The 19,443-nt window shown below is 38.4% G+C and overlaps 1 protein-coding gene across 2 annotated transcripts in view; it reads right to left on the reverse strand.

Annotated features, from left to right (window-relative positions):
- Positions 1-2,187: 2,187 nt before the first annotated feature.
- gabrb2b (gamma-aminobutyric acid type A receptor subunit beta2b) overlaps positions 2,188-19,443 on the reverse strand; it is a 68,072-nt gene continuing 50,816 nt past the window's right edge. The window contains exons 6-10 of one of the 2 annotated variants that reach the window (XM_078266377.1): positions 9,190-9,327; positions 7,005-7,157; positions 4,125-4,369; positions 3,137-3,277; positions 2,188-2,535 (exon numbers count right to left, since the gene is read on the reverse strand). In XM_078266377.1, the coding sequence (XP_078122503.1) occupies positions 2,188-2,535; positions 3,137-3,277; positions 4,125-4,369; positions 7,005-7,157; positions 9,190-9,327 (1,025 nt within the window). The remainder of the gene's footprint in view (positions 2,536-3,136; positions 3,278-4,124; positions 4,370-7,004; positions 7,158-9,189; positions 9,328-19,443) is intronic. The other variant, XM_078266378.1, reaches the window with a different exon arrangement.

The raw sequence follows: 19,443 nt of genomic DNA on the forward strand, positions 1-19,443 counted from the left end.
TAAATATATGTAATAACATCCTCAATATTAAATACCAATCAAACACTTTTTTTATAAATTGTAATTATAGACTTATGTATGCTCATTTGTGGGATGAATTAAACACATAAAAGCACAAAAGAAATGAAACAAATCAGTAAGAAAGAAGAATGTGAGCAAAAAAAATTAATATCAATGAGTTACTACTGTACAGAGCATGCAGTAAGACATAACTGTATGTGGCTACATTTTAGTTAAACAATTAGCATATTAATGTTTAAGTGTTCACTCTCACCTTCACAATCAAAATGGTTTGGCATACCAGGAGAAAGTAACCCTTTGCGTTAGTTCTTTGTTGTTTCAGGTTAACTCAAAAGAACCACGTGAGACAAAAACTGCAGTTATTAGTGTGATTTTTGAAAAATATTCGGAGTCGTCCTTTCTATGTCTTCAGCAATGTTCTTGTAGATACAATTTCACACATAAGCCTTTGTCACTTACAGCGACTCTTAACTCCTTTGATGAATGAGTTGGTACTTTGTGTATGTGAAAATGAGGCCGTAACGCCAGAGTTCTTTCATATAGACTTTGTGGCAAATCTATGTATTCCAGCTCTAGTTGTATTTTGACATTTTAAACTTGTGGTAACTGAAACATAAAGTGTGATCGTAGTCATAACAATAAAGTTCCTCTCAAGACAGCCCCCTTAAGCACCAAGTATTAGAAGAACGATGGTACAGCCTCTATGGCTTTAAACAACTTCTGTGCAAAATCTTTTATAAAATCGTAGAGTCAAAAGCACAGCATCATTAGTAAACAATCTGTAATTATCTGTTATATGTTAATTTTGGATTAACGGCTATGTTCTTTATGAACATCAACCCATTTTTCAATCAGGAAACAATTATGACTAATGATAATCTGGCTTGGGAGGCAGACACAATATATAAACTCATTGGCAACAAAAGAAAAAATCATCTGCATAGAAAATTGATTATAAAGTAATGGTGTCAAAAGCTGATATTTAAAGTTGTTTTTGTGCTTGTATGCATTCTGACCTGTGTGTGGACCAATGAAGCCCTTTTATCTTTATCATCTCTGTCTCTGCTGAACCCTTAAAAATAATTATCATAGCTGATAAAGTGCCTTTTCAGCAGTTGTGAATTATTATATTTTTATCCATGTGGTAAATATGTATCCTAGAAAGTGAGAATAGAGAGCTGAAAAGGAAATTTTTTAGGTCATATTATTCCTATGATAAATACTATACAGGTGATATTTATGTACATATACAGTTAAAGACTAAACTACGTTATTCAGACACAGTCATCCCCAAAGATATCCATACTGTGTATATGTGCTTTGGGGTTAAATTATATTAATATTTAAGAAATGCCAATTTGGCTTAAGATTAATATTTTACATTTTCTTTCTTACTTATTTCTCTCTTGTTGTTCTTTACTCTCTCAACTGTTTGACACAATACATAATAATGACAATCCAAATTGTCTGTATTAGCTTTATGCTTCTTTACATTATACTATGTTTGACTGTTAACAGGCATCTTGAGTGCAATCTGAGTTTTGGAATGTTGTTAGTTGTTACTTAATTCCACCCTATTAAAATGGTTTATGGACTGAGAAAATGCTTACAAATGAATAAGTACTCCCAGTATGTTAAAGTAGAAAACGCTCTTTCGAAATTTCTTGCACAACACATGATAGTGTAAATTGTGAACCTTAGGCCATTATTATATTAGTATGAAACATTTTGTGTCTTTGACATAATTAATCTTAGAAAACCCTGCTGACCTGAAACTTGCTTCAGCACTTTTTAAGTAGTGTCAGTGAAAATAAACATGTCATTAAAATGTCAATGGCAATGAATTATATATGCTGTAAATGTAACAAAATAAAACATAAAAACTATGCAAACAAACATTTAAAAAAATGGCAAAACACGCAATTCATAAAATATAATTTAAACAATTACTCAGTAACAGGCACCTTATATGATTGTAATCTCTGTTCTATAAGGTTTCCACGTGTTAGCTAGCAAATGTGGTATTAGATGGATCCAGTCCTGAATATAGTAATTCAGTCCAGTTTTATGCAATCACATGAAAATGAAACACACCAGATACAAACAACAAATGAGCAACATATTTTGCTTATTTGGTCTTGCCTTCACTGTTGTCCTTTGTCTCTTTTAATTAACATAGTAAAGCCAGTAAACAATGTTGAAGAAGGAGAAGACAGTTGGGAAGATCATCCTCGACCATTTGTCAATAGAGTTTACATCAGTCAAGTCTGGGATGTTGATCTTTAGCTGTGAAGCGCGCCTCCGTAGTCGGCTCTTCTTTCGAGTCATGTGGCACTCCAGTGTGTTTCGGCCAAAATTGTGCCTGGCCAGCCCTGCTTTACGGTACTGTAGAGTTGAGCTGTCGTATGTCAGCATGGTATTTCGTGGATCATTGAGACCCAGAGCCAGCTCTGAAACTCCCATGTCGTTCTTGATGTCCAGAGTGCCCAAAAGGATGTTTTCATGTGGGTCCATCTGGAAAGAAGTCAAGTTTGTCTCATGTATTAATACCATGCAACAGCATTTTCTTTAACTAAATTGAATAAAAAACAAAGTGCCAAAATGATATTTAAAAAATGTAGAGACCACTTCTATATCTTCAGTATATATTAACTATGGGTGAAATGATTACATGTAATGTGAAATGGGTAGCTCTTAGTGATGAATCCACAGATAATTATCAGTATCTATGAAGTGTTAAGCGTCTTTCAGCATCTTTCAGCTTGTCGTTTTGGTTTTACCTCTCTAGCACCAAACCGACAAAATTAGTGACCAGTTGATGTACATAATGGAGCATATGGAAGCTAAAAAGCCAGATATTTCTCTCAGGAGTTGTTGAAGATCATCTCCCAAGAATATTGAAGTTATATCTACCAGACCCGGCAAAAATTAAAAGTACTCCGTTTCTGTTGGATGTGTAAATGTTTGGTAACCCATTATCAACTTTATAATGTGATATGTCAAAGCTGTGTTTACATCTTGTACTGCCCCCAAGTGCCCACCCCAAATAATCTAAATGTAGATGTATAGTAGCAGTTTGATGCAGTTTGACATTTTTGAAAGGTTTTTGCAGTACCTTATTTTTTTGATCGCCAAGTCCTATTGCTGCGTCGTCCACAAAGATTGGTTCCCACATCGAGTCATGGCCATCAAGATCCCTTTGTTTCATTCTTGCATACAGAGTATCATCTCTGCCAACTACATTCCCCACCAGCCACTGCAACAAAACAGAATTGCCATGGTTACTTAACCAACCAAAAAGTAGTGGAAGGAGGTTGCATTATGCAGGCAGGTATAAGCTGGCAACACTGAACATTTTATGAAATAATTAAATCCTTGAGTTCAGGAGTGAATGCATGTGTGGACATGAACTGCATGACAGAATAAAGCATACTTTATCAGAGGATTCAAAACACAAGTCTGTGTTTTACCTTTCTCGCTTTCCTATACTTGATGTTACAGGATGTTAATAGAGCCATTTTTCTGCTCAGTGTATACTGTGTTTTGTATTCAACTATTATCAGCATATCCATGTGCAGCCATGTTATGGTGGCCATTTTGCATCTCTGCTTGTAAGCATTTGGTTTACGTCAGCTGGGAGCACAAACTTGGATGAAGAGAACACAACTCTTTCTATCAAGACAAAGAGCCAAGTGGCTCTGAGACCTGCTTTCACTCTGTTTCCGCTAGCAATATGTCCTATTTGGATATCAAACAGGGCTAGTACAAGCTTATTAGGCTGGCTTTCCTTGGCACGGTGAAGGCATGAAACATTAGGTCGACCCTCCATTTGAAGTGATGACATTTCTTGTCTTTGCTAGTAATTATTCTGAGCTCCTAAAACAGCTTTATGAATAATGAAATTATACTCCTGATGCAAAGTAAAGAAAATATGTGATTTTGTGAATATAGAACAAGGAAAACAGATTTTATATGAAAATGTTAGAATGTGGAAGCTCATCTAGAGTTTATGCCTGCTTCTACATATGCAGCAAAATCCACATACATGGAGGCATTTTTCAGAAAATAATTCTGAATTTTGGGTAAAGCTAAACTATTCTTACCTTGTTTGGATCCATCCTCATCTTTTCATTATTGGCAGTAGTCAGTTTCTCTGCTGCCCTTTTCTGACGTTGAGGGCCCCGTCCAAAGAAGATGTAGTTTACCAGCGCATACTCCAGCAGAGCCAGGAAGACAAAGACGAAGCAGCCCATGAGGTACATGTCTATTGCCTTGACATAGGGTATTTTGGGGAGGGTTTCTCTCAGGTGGGTGTTAATGGTAGTCATGGTGAGCACCGTGGTAATACCTGGAGGAGAAAGACCATTTTCATTACATTATATTGGAAACAGTATGAATCAAGAATGTTAAAATAAAAAAGTATTGCTTAGTAAACTACATATCAGCAGTTGAAAGTATGCCTTATTTATTTAACTAAGGCAGTGCCCGTTTGGAACGAGCCAATTGCTTGGTTCGCAGTATTTTGTTTTCCACAACTTTATCTAACAATAAGCGTGGTTTAATCAGGAGTGGCTCAGCTGCGGTTTATCTAGAGATTTCAGGTAGTGATGTGGGGAAGGAGGAAGCATGGCTCAGCCTTCTGGGGAAGCACATTGCTACAGCACGTAGCGATGTGGCCCGGGTGAGGGAGGGAGAAAGTCTGGCTCAGCTGGCTGGGGAAGCCGCTCTTAAACAGCGTGCAGAAGAAATGTGCGCAAGCGCCGGCAACAAAACAACGTATTGGAGAGCCCAAGAGCCATTCATCTAACGTGTTTGTGTACGATTTATTTTATCATTTGCATGTAGGGTAGACATCAGTTTTTGGCAGATGATCACTTCTGGCACAACACCGATAGCCCACTGCGAAGACTTGCTTGGACTTGCCATTCCGTCAAAGGATGTACTGTAGCTACTCCCCGCCCCCGCTGCTGTATTGCGCATGTCACACACACACGCACAGACATGATTTATAGTTGGATGCACTCACAAATTTACTTCTTGCATGTTTTTGCATTAAATTAATAGCAACAATCCCCCGAAACTCTGACTGACTCTAAACTTCTGACTGAATGTGTGAGTGATTCAATCCTTCCAACTGCAAGACATCTTTGATCTACTTGATACCATGTCTGTGCTTGATTAAGCCTGCCAAGATCAATGAACCTGAGGGGCTTACCCCCATGACTTCAAACCATGCACAGGGAGACAAGCTAAAAGATGTGCACCTAAAGTGCTGCAGCGATTTGAAATTCAAATGTCAACCTTGGTCTTGTTCATTAGCGAGAACTCCTACTGAGAAAAGTTGTAGACCGTTTTTCAAAACCTCACCCAACAAGCTTTGGGGATAGTTGCTGTCAGATTGACAGTGCATATCAATGTGTTGAGTTTGTGCTTATTATGAGTGACACACTATCTCTTGCTTGTAGTTATTTAATTTCATATATTTCAGTGACATATTCTTGTCATTTTAGCATAGCACATTGGCTCTTAGATGTAGTGGGCTGCAGTGTGGGTCTATGGTATATGCAGGAATTATAAATGGCATGAGAAGCCTGATTCTGTTCTAAAGCTTAAATATGATTTTCCTTGCATGATTACATAATTGTGTTCTCAGCTCCTATAGCGCTCACAAATCCTCCCACACGCACCTGTATAATTTTGAAAGCACACAAAGCGTGATTATTTAAGTCAATTTCTATGGAGAGTGTCAGTAAATAATTATGAAATTATTTTACAGCTGACACAAAGCTGTCAGGTGACCACCGCTCAAAATAGGATTCAGGCAATTTTCCCAAGCTGTTGCTGCAAGAGCTTAACAATAACAACAAAGGATTCCTACAGCACAGTGGCCATGTGATTCAGCCATTACAGGTCCATTTTAACGCCTGAAACCAGGTCAGAGTAAAGTGGTTCTTGAATCTAGTGTAGATTGGGGGGTGACCGGACATTTCCAAACTCTGCTGACCCGCCTCCATTATGGAGCATTACCTTTTTTTTCATTAAATCCCATGCAAACCCCCCACCCCCCGATCACTAAATGCAGCTCAGTCGTCAATCAGTGAAATTGCCTTGTCGACTAAAGCGAGGGATGGGTAGAAGGACGGATGAAGCTGGGTGGATGGAGTAGGGTGAAAAAGAGACAGGGAGCTTCCGATAACACAGAGTAAAGCTAGAAGCTCAATACAAACCTCACAGGCTACACAGGGTTTACATAATCAAGGATGACAGGGGGGAAATTGTAACTTCCAGAAAAGCACAGAGGCTCTGGAATCAAGAGTGGAAACAAATCAAACTGGTCATCCATCATAATACGTCTGTAGGATACAACAACATTTGTTGTACTGGGATGGATTTTTGACCCTGTTAACACCCACAGTGATTGTAAAACAAGTGAATTGTAGTTGTGGATCAGTGCATTGTTATTCTGACACAAAGCTCAGTAATTAAGGAATTTAGAAAAGTAAACATTAAAGATACCGTTTGAAGACCTGTATAAATACACAATAAAAAGTCATGGCCTTCACAGCACTATAAAGTGAATCTATGATATGGAATATTGTAGGAAAAGTTTTAGCTATTCACCAGAAATGCTAGCAGCTAAGACATTGTATTTTATGCGGGACACAGGTCATACAGGTCTTCTACCAACTAATGCTTTTTTCCTTTGTCAATATAGTCAACCTTCACGTTTGCCTCAGATTTTCTTGCCTGACTTAATGTAAAATATGTTGTATGTATTGACACCCCCAAGGTTTCTTGTCTCTATTTGCCCTTCAAGTGAATGATGTAATTGCTATGAGGTAAAATTGGGGGGGGGGGATAAAATATAATCAATCTAAGTATAGCTTTCCCTGGTCAGTATATTTCAGTGCCAGTGCAATCTTCTTTTAAGTGTCCACCCGAATATCCTGTCAACCTGTCTATATTTGTATTGCAGGCCTCACCGAGAGCCACTCTGGCAGCAGAGGCGTCGTAGTTGATCCAGAAGGAGACCCAGGAGAGGATGGTGATAAGTATAGAAGGCATGTATGTCTGTAGGATGAAGTACCCAATGTTTCTCTTCAGCTTAAAACTCAGGGACAGACGAGGGTAAGCACCTGCAGAGAGGGGACAGAGGAAAAAAAGTTCCTGGTGTTGGAGTCAGCTAATTGGTGCATCTACAATCCTGTTGGTTTACAAATCATGTACAAGAAAAGAATACCAACATTCAGTCCTCCACGGTGGTCTGACACTGTCATCCTTTTTTTCACAGCAGGATAACGTATGTCTGCCTTTGCTACTGAATGCAGCCATATATTATCTTTAATTTGCTATCAAAAGGTTGTCTTGTGAGAAAATTCTGTCGAAAAAAATATAATTTAAAACATTTGTCAATTTAAAAAAAAAAAATTATATTATAAAAACTATTTTTGGGATAACCTATTAACTTTTTGCTCTGAAAAAAGAAAAGAGTGACAAATCATCATAATTCCCCAATTTGTCAGATATTCAATAAAAAGCAGCAAATCCTTACATTTCAGAAGAGGGAACCAGTGAATGTCTAGCACATTGGCTTGATAAATGTCCAAAACAATTGATTGATTGTGAGGGTATCCTAAATGTAGCCTGTACTCCTTCAGCAGTTCTTCCAAGCTCGTTTATCAACAATAATCTCTCATTCCTGGGTTGTACTTTGCAGAAGCAACTCAATAAAAGGCCATATTTGTTGTGTCCACCAAACTCAAGCGCTCTTTAGAATTACCTATTCTTCACTGCCTGTGTTTATACACAATATTGCAAGAGTTTTGATGGTTTGTCTGTTGAGGGTCCATTTGTTTTGCTTATCTTGCTCTATTTGAAATAAACCCACAGCATGGGTTTTGGTAAGGTCCAAATTATATCAGCACATATATTTCTCTCTTTAGGGAACTGGCTGCATTTTGGTTTGAGGTGAATTACAAATGGAGAAAAGCACCATAAAAAGAGCTAGAATACACTGCAATATCCAGTCTATTGGAGAGTCATGCAAAAACACAACACACCAGCCTCAGCTCCTCTTGGAATGTCACCCCTTAGATATTTAAATTAGCTAATGTTAGCACGAGCCACCAGGAGAATCCCTTAATTATTTCTTTATGAAGTGAGGAAACAGCTCCGGTAGAACATGACAGGACGGAGGTGCAACGGTGAATATTTATTATTTATAAGGGCAACAATGACATTGCCTATCCTTGGAGTGAAAAATGAAACTAGTATTGGCTAAATGCCCAGGCACATGTGCTGATGATTGCATCTCTCGGTGCCCCCCAGGTCATATACTCCATATCGCAATAGACAGCGCGTTAAAAGGGAATCCCCTGTATACCATATCTCTGTATAAGGCAATACAATCAGGCACACTGTAGGGACCCACTTGGGCAGATCACAAACACATACACACATGCATACAAACATTGTGCATTTATCAGAAAGCATTATGTTATTAATAGGGTTACGTGGAACGTGTGGCCCCTGCAGACAAAACAAGTCGTCTCATTGGTGGAGTCTCTATACGTTCATATTGCATTAGTCTTCTGCTCGCATTCTGTACAGTACCTAGAAACTGTATTCAGCAGAACCGCTGTCCCGCTTACAATTGCTTGCTTGCATGACAAATTCATGAAGATGAAAATGCAGAAGAGATTAATATGTTATTGCATCAGACATCATTCTTGTTGTTTATTGCTGTTAAATAAGTCATGGTGTTTTCCGTCTCCAATGGTGACACCTCATTAGAAGGTTTGTATGTGCGTTCATACATTTACATAACATTTAGCATTTCTGGAAGTTAGTGGATGCTATTTTTCATATCAATAAGTGAAAACTGTAAAAAGAGTCAATATTTATGACTTGCCATATTGCCAGCTTTGCAGCAGCATAATGATAATGAAATAACCCTGACAGAAAATAATTAAAAGTGTTTTTAATGGAAATGAAGGCAAAGTAATAACAGGAAAGTTATGTACAAAGTTGTAACATATATACTTCAAGATCATATTTATTTCAGGGCTATTGATATTGGATTACATTAAATTGTACCAGTGTTGCTGTTATTTTGTTCAACACTGTACATTCAACTATGATTTATGCATTTCAACCTGTTATCATTACCTGTGGAGAAGACAACATTCTTGGAGATGAGCTTATGATCCACAATGGAGAACTGGGGAAGTTCGATCTTGTCCACCCCTGTCACAGCATTGTCTCCTCCTCGCCAGTGGAACTCAATATCATCTGTAGTGTAACCATCTGAGATAAGGTACAGAGCACAGTATTACTGAGGATTGTTAATGGTCTGTACAGTATATATGTTCATAATTATGTCCCATCTAGATCCCGTACAGTCCAGTTAATTAATCACCTTGCATGATTAGGTTTGCATTAGTCACCATTTTAAATTCTGCTGACAGCAGACACATTCATTGGTCTTTGGTTCACTGACCTCAAATGTGAGGTTACCCACAAGGAAAGGATGTCTCTAATATCCTATACTTCAATATTTGGGTATTTGCATTTACAGTATGAATACATGTGGTTGTTTGCTACGACTACTTACTGACTTAGTGGGTGCCATATCTATTTATCCAACACTTAGTTGCATATTGTATATACAGAGCTAAAGGCGCTAGCTAAATTAGGCTTGATTGGTGTGAATGAACGGTCTGTGAACCTGGCATCTAAATGTCATGACACTGTCAGATAACTCTGTTTATGTAATTATTCGGTTCATGTGTGTGTTTCTAAAATCTTTATTGTGCTTTGACACTTTTCAAGTATCAACATTAATTTCTTCATCTATTATTATTATTATTATTATTATTGTTATTATTGACTATTTTACTATATTGACTCCTCACTTATGATAGTTCAGCATGACATAACATTGGAAAGACTCAGGAAAAATGACTTCTGTTAAGTGATTTCTTTCACCTTCTTTCCTATGTACTCACGCATACACCTGCCCAGTACAACCACAGTCTATAGTGGGTCGCTGAGCAGTTCCACAACAGTTCCATGCCTTGTTCAAGTGTACCTCAACATCATCGTCTGAGGTACCACGTCATGCTGATGTCTTGGTACTGTATTCCTGACAATAACTAAATTATGGAAAAGCCTGTTAAAACTATAAATAATGAAATGAAGTTAAGCATGCAACATTCCATATAGTCGCTGATGGAAACCCTTATATATGTGAATAAATACGAGTCAACTGTATTATGTGTTGTCCCATGAGCAACTAAATTATTAAATACCAAGAGCAAGAATGATTAAATAATCAGGCTTGGAATCCATTTTCATCTCTAAAACCCAGTCAAATCTGTAAAGGGACAAGAGGAAAGTCCATTAATATTAATCTAAACCAAAGCTACTCGCTCTTTTGCTCTCATTTTGGCTCAATCAGTGGAGACATGGACAGCAAGGCAGGAGAAATAAATGATTGAGTAACACTGGTACTCTTTAGTTATAGCTGAAGACAAGAGCTGTTAAAAAAAGAAAGAAAAAAAAGCCATGAAGAAAAGTTGATTTTTTTTAATTTTTTTTTTATCAGACCATGAAACTTGGCTATTGCATAATCCACGGCCTACTGTCTGACTGTCTGGTGCAGTTGACTTGTCTGCTGACTTCAGGGCATAAGAGAACTGGTCACAGAGAGAGGTGAGGAGAGACAGGAGAGACAGGAGACAGCTGGAATTAGTGTCCTTCTTCAGTGCACTTCTTCAGAAGGCTGCTCACCTTTAAACCAAGCTAAAACTAAGTTAAAAAAAAACTCAATTAAAACAGAAATTGGCTAAATAGTATTGAAAATGGGTATATATTGTCACCATGTGAACCTGTGTGTGTGTGTGTGTGTGTGTGTGTTAGAATGCCTCTTTCAATAGTAATGAAGTTGTTTTAAGGCCTCCCGACGCCACAGCAGAAGTTAGACTAATAATAAACCTTGACAGACTGCTGTAAAAAAAAAAAAACAGCCACATGTACATCAGACAAGCTTGTTTTAAAGCATGAATGGCATTATTGCTTTTCCATATTGGCATTCTTTAGGGCAAAGAAGGTTGAGACAGAGATCATTTTTATAGTGCAAGACAATTAGATTGCTATATTTTGTACATTGTGAGCTAGCAACACTAGATTGTCTCAGAGTTCTGGCAGCTCATCACGATGAGTGCATCGAAGTGTGAACTTGCTCAACTGAGAGACAGGAGGCCAAGGCTTGCAATACACTTTGCTACCTCAAGACCAACAACTGAATATTGTAGTCTTACACAATGCTTAATTTGTAAAGTGGGAGGTCCCGGAGTGCAGAGGGGGGGTGGATCCGGCAACTCAAAATGGGGGTTGGAGGTAACGGAACAAAAAAACAATTACACTGCCTACGTAGCTTCTCTGACTAAAACAACCTCAACAACGCTGTGTGTACATCAGGGCAATGTTTATTTTAATTTCAGAACATGCACTGCATGGGTACGAAATGTAATGTCTCCACATTCTTGATCGGTGGAAACGATTTTTGCTTGTTTGGGATCCGACTGGCCAGCGTATTTGAACAAGTTAAGCAAACTTTGTTGTCTTTTTGACATTTTCCCCCTGAGTGAAACTAAGCAATCTCAACCAGCACAAGCGCATGTGTCACTTGAAGTGCCTCCCCTCCCTCCATCCCTCTCCCCCCCTCTGTTTGAAAATTCACATCAAAGCGCATTGAAAATGCAAACACAAGATTTTTGTGTAACTTCAATGGGGAATAAAGACTAAGAAGACAGATAACAACATTGAACACTACACAAACAGTATTTTTTTTTTCATTTAGGCAATTCATTTTGCCTTAGTGACATAGGAGGTGCCGGATCCAATAAAAAAGGTTTCGGATCCAACGTCGGAGGTGCTGGAACATGTTCCGGCGTGTTCCAGCTCAAATTAAGCCCTGGTCTTACATCATAAAACGTGTAAAACTGTTCAGTCGCTTCCAATGTGCATGTCTAGTTTTGCCTTTTAGGGAACAGCAGGAGATGGACTGAACAACAAATATTGAATGTGTTCAGTAACTCAACATGCAACATAATAATAATTTGTGATGGTTGCCAATAGTTGTTACAACTGAATATTTGCTGCAATGGGGATTTGCATGCATGGTAGTTGAGGTTGCCTGAGCGACTATTGTTTATAATTGTGTTTACTAATTATTAGTTGACTCTTTTTTGCACTAGTGTGAATGACCATCTTTGTTGGAAGCTGATGATAAGGAGATTTAGCAGCTCTGTGTGTGTGTGTGTGTGTGTGTGTGTGTGTGTGTGTGTGTGTGTGTGTGTGTGTGTGTGTGTGTGTGGGGTGGGGATGGCGGTGATGATGGGGCCGGGCTGGATGACGAATGACAGCATGTTTGACAGAACAATTTAGGGGGAACTCCCACGCTGTTTCATTGATTATTGAATATAGACCGTTATGCCACACCCCATCTCCTCTCCCTCCTCTGGTCTCTCTTTTTAATCCCCCACTGTTCTTCTCTAACTTGTTCTGTTTTCATCTCCTTTCCTCCCACCACTTTTTCCATTTGATTACACTCCTCTCCTTCTCTCCTGTTATTTTCTCTGTCATAACTGCTTTTATGTGTCCATCTTTCTTTCACTCTACCTTCCCTCTTCTTCTCCCTCCCCCATACCCTGCTCTGCTTAATTAATACTTGTGTGACCTATTTAGTTGCTCTGAATTATTAAAGCAGACTCCTCAGTGGCTGCTTTCAACACCCTCACACTCTCACATTCTGACATCTCTTGGTCCTCTTGACGTAAGTGGAGTTGTGTGCTCACTGCGTTCAGATATACTCTCTTTATGTACAGTATAGATTGGGTAGTCATGTGACATCATCATCACATCACATAAGAGGTTATCAATACATTCTCAAAATGTATTCCAAAGGAAATAAGTAGCCAAAGAAGGGACTGAACAATTCAATTAAAGTGTTCTTTTCTCTCAGTTCCAGTAAAAAGTCTGGCAGCTGCATTTTGACTTGCAGACGATTAAGTGCTTTTCAACTAAGTGAAGAGTATAAGAAAATGATATTAGTCAAGATGGGATGGAAGAAAAGCAAGCCAGGTCAGGGGCAGACAGAAATAACTTAATTTTGGATACATTTCTTAAATCATAAACCCGTGACTGTACAACCTCTTCTACTTGAGATTGAAAATTAAAATTTTAGTCAGTGTGTTCAGTCCCAGAGGATTGTCCCCAGAGGATGGAAGCTCATTGTATTGGTGACCCCCTGATCTTTCCATTTGTGTCACCATCAAGGCCAAACACAGGATAGACCCTTTCTGACATTTCACTTCACGCCAAAATGTCTGCTCTTCCAGTGATATATCCAAGGGGGTAAGCGTCTGTCAACAACCCGTAGATCCTATGGCACCATTTTGATGCTAACAAGCACTCACCCGTTCATTTTGGCGCCACTTTGACAGCGATTAACTAATCTAAAGTGTTTAAAGACTTTATTTGTCCATTGTTTATTTCTAAAGAAACATGACCATTTATAAAAGGCTCTATTACCTTGTACCTCACGTCATGGTTCCGTAGTAGACGTTTTTGTAAAAAATAGGCTAACGATTGTGTCATAACCAAGCGACTTACTGTCGCATAGTAGAGGAATTACCATATAGTACAAGAGAAGCTTGCAGGCAGTTTCGACTTACATTAGCTGTTTAAGTTTAATTACTAATGTTAACTAGCATTTTAGTTAGCAATAATTAGCCTGTGCCCATGTTATCTCCTTACATATACCTACGCTCTCCATCTCTGCAAAATTGGGAATGATTGAGATTTCTCTTGGCACAGCTACCAGAAGACTTACAACTTTCAGAAAGGTTGCTCACATCACATTTACGTCGTCTCTCTCAGTTGGAGGCTGCGCAGTAACGCTCAGCGCTCACCGGAAAAGTGCTTCTAATATCCTTCACTGGTCTCCGTCCAGAGCAACGGGATCTGTTGGTCCAGTTTATATACTGTCTATGGATATATCTCAAGATCTAGCAGGCATATTGTGATGCACATTCTTGATCCCAACGAAATATAACCTTTTGATTATATTGACCCCATGGCCTTTCCTCTGGCACCTCAGGATAAGCTCTACAATTTAAGCAAAGCATAAAAGAACAAAATCATAAATATACTGTTTGTTCCATCCAACACTTTTGTATCATGGGGTGTAATGCACATTGCAGTTTCTCCAGGAGCTAACACATATTTACAATCAGTAGAGATAAATGAATGCCTTTGTGCAAACCTTAAACAAATCAGAGTCAATTATTTGATCCGGCCCTCATATTTTTGCACCGACCTAATCCACTTAACCCCATTATTTCTGTCATTGAGGCTGACTCTGCAATTTTGCGTCACCTCTCTTTCATACTAAAGTTATTATCTCACAGTATTTGGCACAGAGATATCGTCCTGATTCCTACTGCATTAAATTAATTATAATGAATGAGAAAAAAATATATGATCTGTAATGCATGACAGACAACAGAGAGTCAGTCTACTGTATATCTATTAACTATTAAACAGTGAAATGAGAAAAGAGGAAATTAGCTCCTTGACTCCTCAGTAGCATGAGATGCAAACTCATCCATTCAGTAAAAACTATGGGTGTGAAAATATGTATTTTACGCCAGCACAAAAGCTTCTCTCATGGTTTCAAAGCCTGGGAGCGCTGGCAGGCCATAAAATAAATGAAATAGTTCACGATAGCATCAGAAGAGATAGCAATACAATACTAAAGCTATTTAACTGGGACTCTGGCATTTCTCACTGACCAAATCAGACTCCAGGCCTTTTTTTAATCAAAAAAGATCTTAGTTGGTTTGTTTTAATGGGCGAAGACGGAATTTGGAGGGAGATCAATACACTGGCTTTGGTATTGCTCTGGGCAAAACATAATTGGGGATAACAAAGTGTTTTTTTGTTTTACTTTTAAATGCTATGAAACACCATATACAGGTAATAAAACTTAGAAAACTGTACACACTTTCTAATATAAAATAAGTTCCTTTGTCATTGTGACATATATTTTAAAGGCCACACAGAAGCACCAACAACTATCACAAAAATCCTTTAATTTGATTTTCTTCACATCTAAAATGAGAACAGATTTTTACCAGTCCTTTTAAGTCAATTTAACATATGTCAAACCTAACTTATTCCCCATGAATAGCAGGCTATTGATAATTTTGGATGCAGCTTCACGTAACAAGCCCAACCAAGTCAAGGTGCCTGGGGGAGTGTGTGTAAATGATTAAATGTATGATACATAGTGTCCATTGAAAAACGTTACCGTTCAACCTAACCAGACCTGTATTGTTTACAGTGCATGATTTGGGAAACCTGTCTCTTTCCTCAGTTGGGAATGCATGTCAACTTATTATATATATATATATATATATATATATATATATATATATATATATATATATATATATATATATGCATATAATAATAGACATTGATTTGTGGTGCGTAGCCTACGTCCACAGACAAAGACAAACACACATGAACACATTAGGACACACATGCTTGCATAGACATACAAAAACATCCTCACACACACACAAATGGGCTCGTCAAATGAATCTCCTTGAACAACTGCCTGCCTCTCGCTCTCCCCTGTGAGCTGAGAAGGCTACTCCACTCTTAAATATGTCTCAGATTCATTTTTGATTCCACGCAGATTAAAGCGACTTTAATGTTATTCCTGGTGTCCAATTAAAAATGTCTTCGAAACTTTTGCAGTACACAGCAAGCTGCAGCTGACTGCATGCCTGGACAGGGACCGAACATCTAAAGATAAAATAAATAAATAAATAAGTCATGCAAGCCCAAGTGTAGAAAAACATTCACACCCTAGAGGATGTGTGCAGTTTCAAAAAATGGGTTCTGATGGACACAGATAGCAAGAGAGAGATAGACTGTGGAAGTGGCTCTGTCCATATGATGTGGATCACTGGTGCGGAAAATATAACTATTACTTGGTAGAGATGCTGTAATAAAATGATAGTGTCATTGCGAGTGCACATCTACTGTGTGAAATAACAGTCGCATGTGCCTCTCTCTCCCCCTATATTTCGGCAGGTTTCAAGTTGGGAGCAGTGCTGGTAACCAGTGATCACACACACGGATGCCATTGTTTTTGCATGCATGTCTGAGGATGTGATTGTATCGGTGATTGTCTTAATTTGTGTTTTCTCTGAATGCTTTTTCAAAGCCCTTAAATTCCCAATTTAGCTGTCTCCTGAAGAGCCCTCTGCAGTCACATATATGCTAAAGCAGCTAATTGGGGCAAAAAGGATTCTGTGTAGTATTCAGTGTTTAACGACTCAGTGACCCTACTCTTGTTATGATTTATTGAGAAGGTGCACAGCTGCTGTACTTGTAAAGTCAATGTTACATCTTTAACTAGATCAGCTTTCTGTGAAAGTGGGACTAATGTACTGCAACATATATACTGTACACTGTACATTTTCTTACTGTAACAGTGACCCAGAACATCAGGAGGTTTAACCCTTTTGAGTAATGCAAGACATGGTATTTCCTTGCACTATGGTAAAACCTTGTGTGGCCTGGATTATGCATGCATTATAGAGATGCTGAGCATGTAGTAAGAAACACAAATACAGGATGACAGGGCTTGGCTTGCAAAGTTATACTGTAAACCCAACCCTTATCCAATACTGCTGAATGTGAGGTTGAGGTAGTGTCATATTAAAGCCAAGTTTACCTTGCTTAATATCACGAATAACTGCAGCATTTATTGATATGAAGTCCTAACAATAACAACATTACAGACAACAGCAGCAAGTCTAAAGAACAAGGAAATAGTCTCTGTACATTCTATCATATAATGTATTCATATTCAGGGTGTAGTAATTATTATGCCTTGTATATATCTTAGTGATAAGCCCACAAAGAGATGTGCAAGACTTATGAGCAAAGACTTAACACACACTGTCTGTGAGCTTCTTTTTTTTTTAAACTAGAGGTATAACTTCTCATTCAAAATTGACCACACCCTCTGTTTTACAATAGATGTGGTAAAGTTCTGGCCATATCTTAAAATGTTCCACTAAAGAGCTTTTTCTATGGATGGGTCCCTGTTTTGTTTGTCTCTTGCACTCGCACGAGGACGCACATGCGCACAGGTGATGTCGTACACATAATTTATAGAAGTAATTGTGTGCACATCCCACCTTCTGGCAGGTGCAGGACAAATGAAAGTACTTAAAACGAAAAAAAATGTATGTGCGCAACACTACTTTAAACTCCCATATTTAATATAAATGCAGCGTTTCGACCCTACTGGGTCTTCTTCAGACAAATGAAGGGATATATGTAGGCCTCACATTCATCTGACACACCATCTGGCTTCAATTAGTCTGATTAGGTCTGAACGGCCCAAAAGATGTGACATGGTACACATGCCTGCAAATGGTTTCGCAATATTTCACTAACCTACAGGTGGCGACAATTCACCAAGATATACACCAATAGGCCAACAAAGACAGGGAAGAATAAGTAAACAATTCTGGATTTTAAATACTTAAAAATTCTGCTTGGCAAATGGTTTATCAGGAAGAAAATGCATTCAATTGAGTTGTAAGGGCTCAAGGATACACACAATGCATTTCGAATGGAGACAAACCTTTTGTTTGTCTACAAGAATACTCCACAGGGTACCTTAAGGGAAGGAGGGGTAAAATTGCTCTGTGGTAAAACAAGCTGTTAAAGTCAGTGCACTCATGAAAGTGAGTGTGTGTCCATAGTAAAATTGAGATGAGGGCAGTGACTGAGAATTCATAATGCTTTTGTTGTTCTGTATTATTTGAAAGCTTTGAATCAGTCTGGTTCAACCTGTGGTTACCTGGCCAGGTGGTAGGTTCCTGTTAAGTGAGGCTGAGAAGATAAAATGGATGTCAATAGGCAGTAGTAGAGGAGCAGGTGGCAGCTTGCTTTGCTTTTTATGTTGTATTATTTCTTTTAACTGACCAGGGTCCATTTTTTTTCTACTGTTTTATTAATATTGATGCTGTACTCTGTGTCTGTTGTTGTTGAACAATGCATCTTTATGTGTTAAGATTAGCATTGGCCTATTGTACCTCTGCATTGGTAAAAAAAAAAGAAAAAGGTTGCATTTACCTTAATTAATTACTGGTTTAATGCACCAGCTGGCGAGCAGGCTAAGTGACCCAAATCAAACACAACCAGGTGCATGCAGGGTGATGCTAATGCAGAGCCTCAGTAAGCTCCAAATGTTTTTCAAAACTTTGAGGAGTGCAGCGGGACAGAAAGGGTGTGGACTGGTTAAACTGGGACCAGAGGGGCTGAGTGGATTGGTTATATTATCCTTTGAGAATGAATGAACAAGCAAGAAGTTGAACCTGGAGCATATTAAGGACTTTGCGGTGCTCAAGACTCACAGAATGTCACTGACAGGTGAGTACAATAACAAACTCTCTGAACTCTCTTTATGATGAGAATGTCAACGTTGTTATGCAACTCAGCGTTGTGTGTCCACTTCACGTTATACAAAACTTATGCAGGCTTTCTCTTTGCTTTAATGTGTTTGTGGCTTGTAGCTGCTGTGGAGTTTATATAGTCTTTACATCCCTGTGTTGGCTGCCTGTGTGATGTGTTATTCTCCTGTGTAAGTGGCAGGTTGTTTAAATGCTGTAGCTTAAGATGCTTGTTGCACCCGTCGTGGTGTCCGTAGCGCTTTTAATTCATTGTCAGTCATGTTTATTTAATTGTCGGAGTGTTGTCCTCTTTTCTTGTTAATTCTAGTAAAGCTGTACTGTTCCTCAGTGTAGCAGTTGATAATCAGTTGCATAGGCTGCAAAGTGCCATCTATAGGATAGGAATTTATTGTTTGTTTGAACATTAGGGCTCTGTGATGTGTATACGTTGACATATTAATGCACTTTATTTTGTAGCCTAAATGTGTTTTTTAAAATAATTTAATAGGTCTATCCTATAACACTCAGTGTGTATTTTATCTGACTTTGCTTTACTTTCATCTGAGTACATACTTGAGTAAAAAGTAAAAGTAACAGTACTTTTAATTTTCTTTATTTTTTGAAAAATATGGGTGAGCAATTTCTGAATCCACTGAACCATTAGTCATACACAGGGTGGGAAAAGTCCCTGGGCTATCCAGAATAAATAATTTATTTGCTATCGCTCCATCCCCACCACTACAAGTATGAGGTTTTCTATTTTTCCCTTCAAACCTGCTACAAATGATGAACATATAGGACATGCTCCTTGTCCATTCATCAATTCCTGATGTGACAAAAAAATCATAAATGGCAAGAAAATGGTACTGGCACA

The sequence above is a fragment of the Sander vitreus genome, chromosome 13 (assembly GCF_031162955.1).
Source record: "Sander vitreus isolate 19-12246 chromosome 13, sanVit1, whole genome shotgun sequence".
Classification (NCBI taxonomy): domain Eukaryota; kingdom Metazoa; phylum Chordata; class Actinopteri; order Perciformes; family Percidae; genus Sander; species Sander vitreus.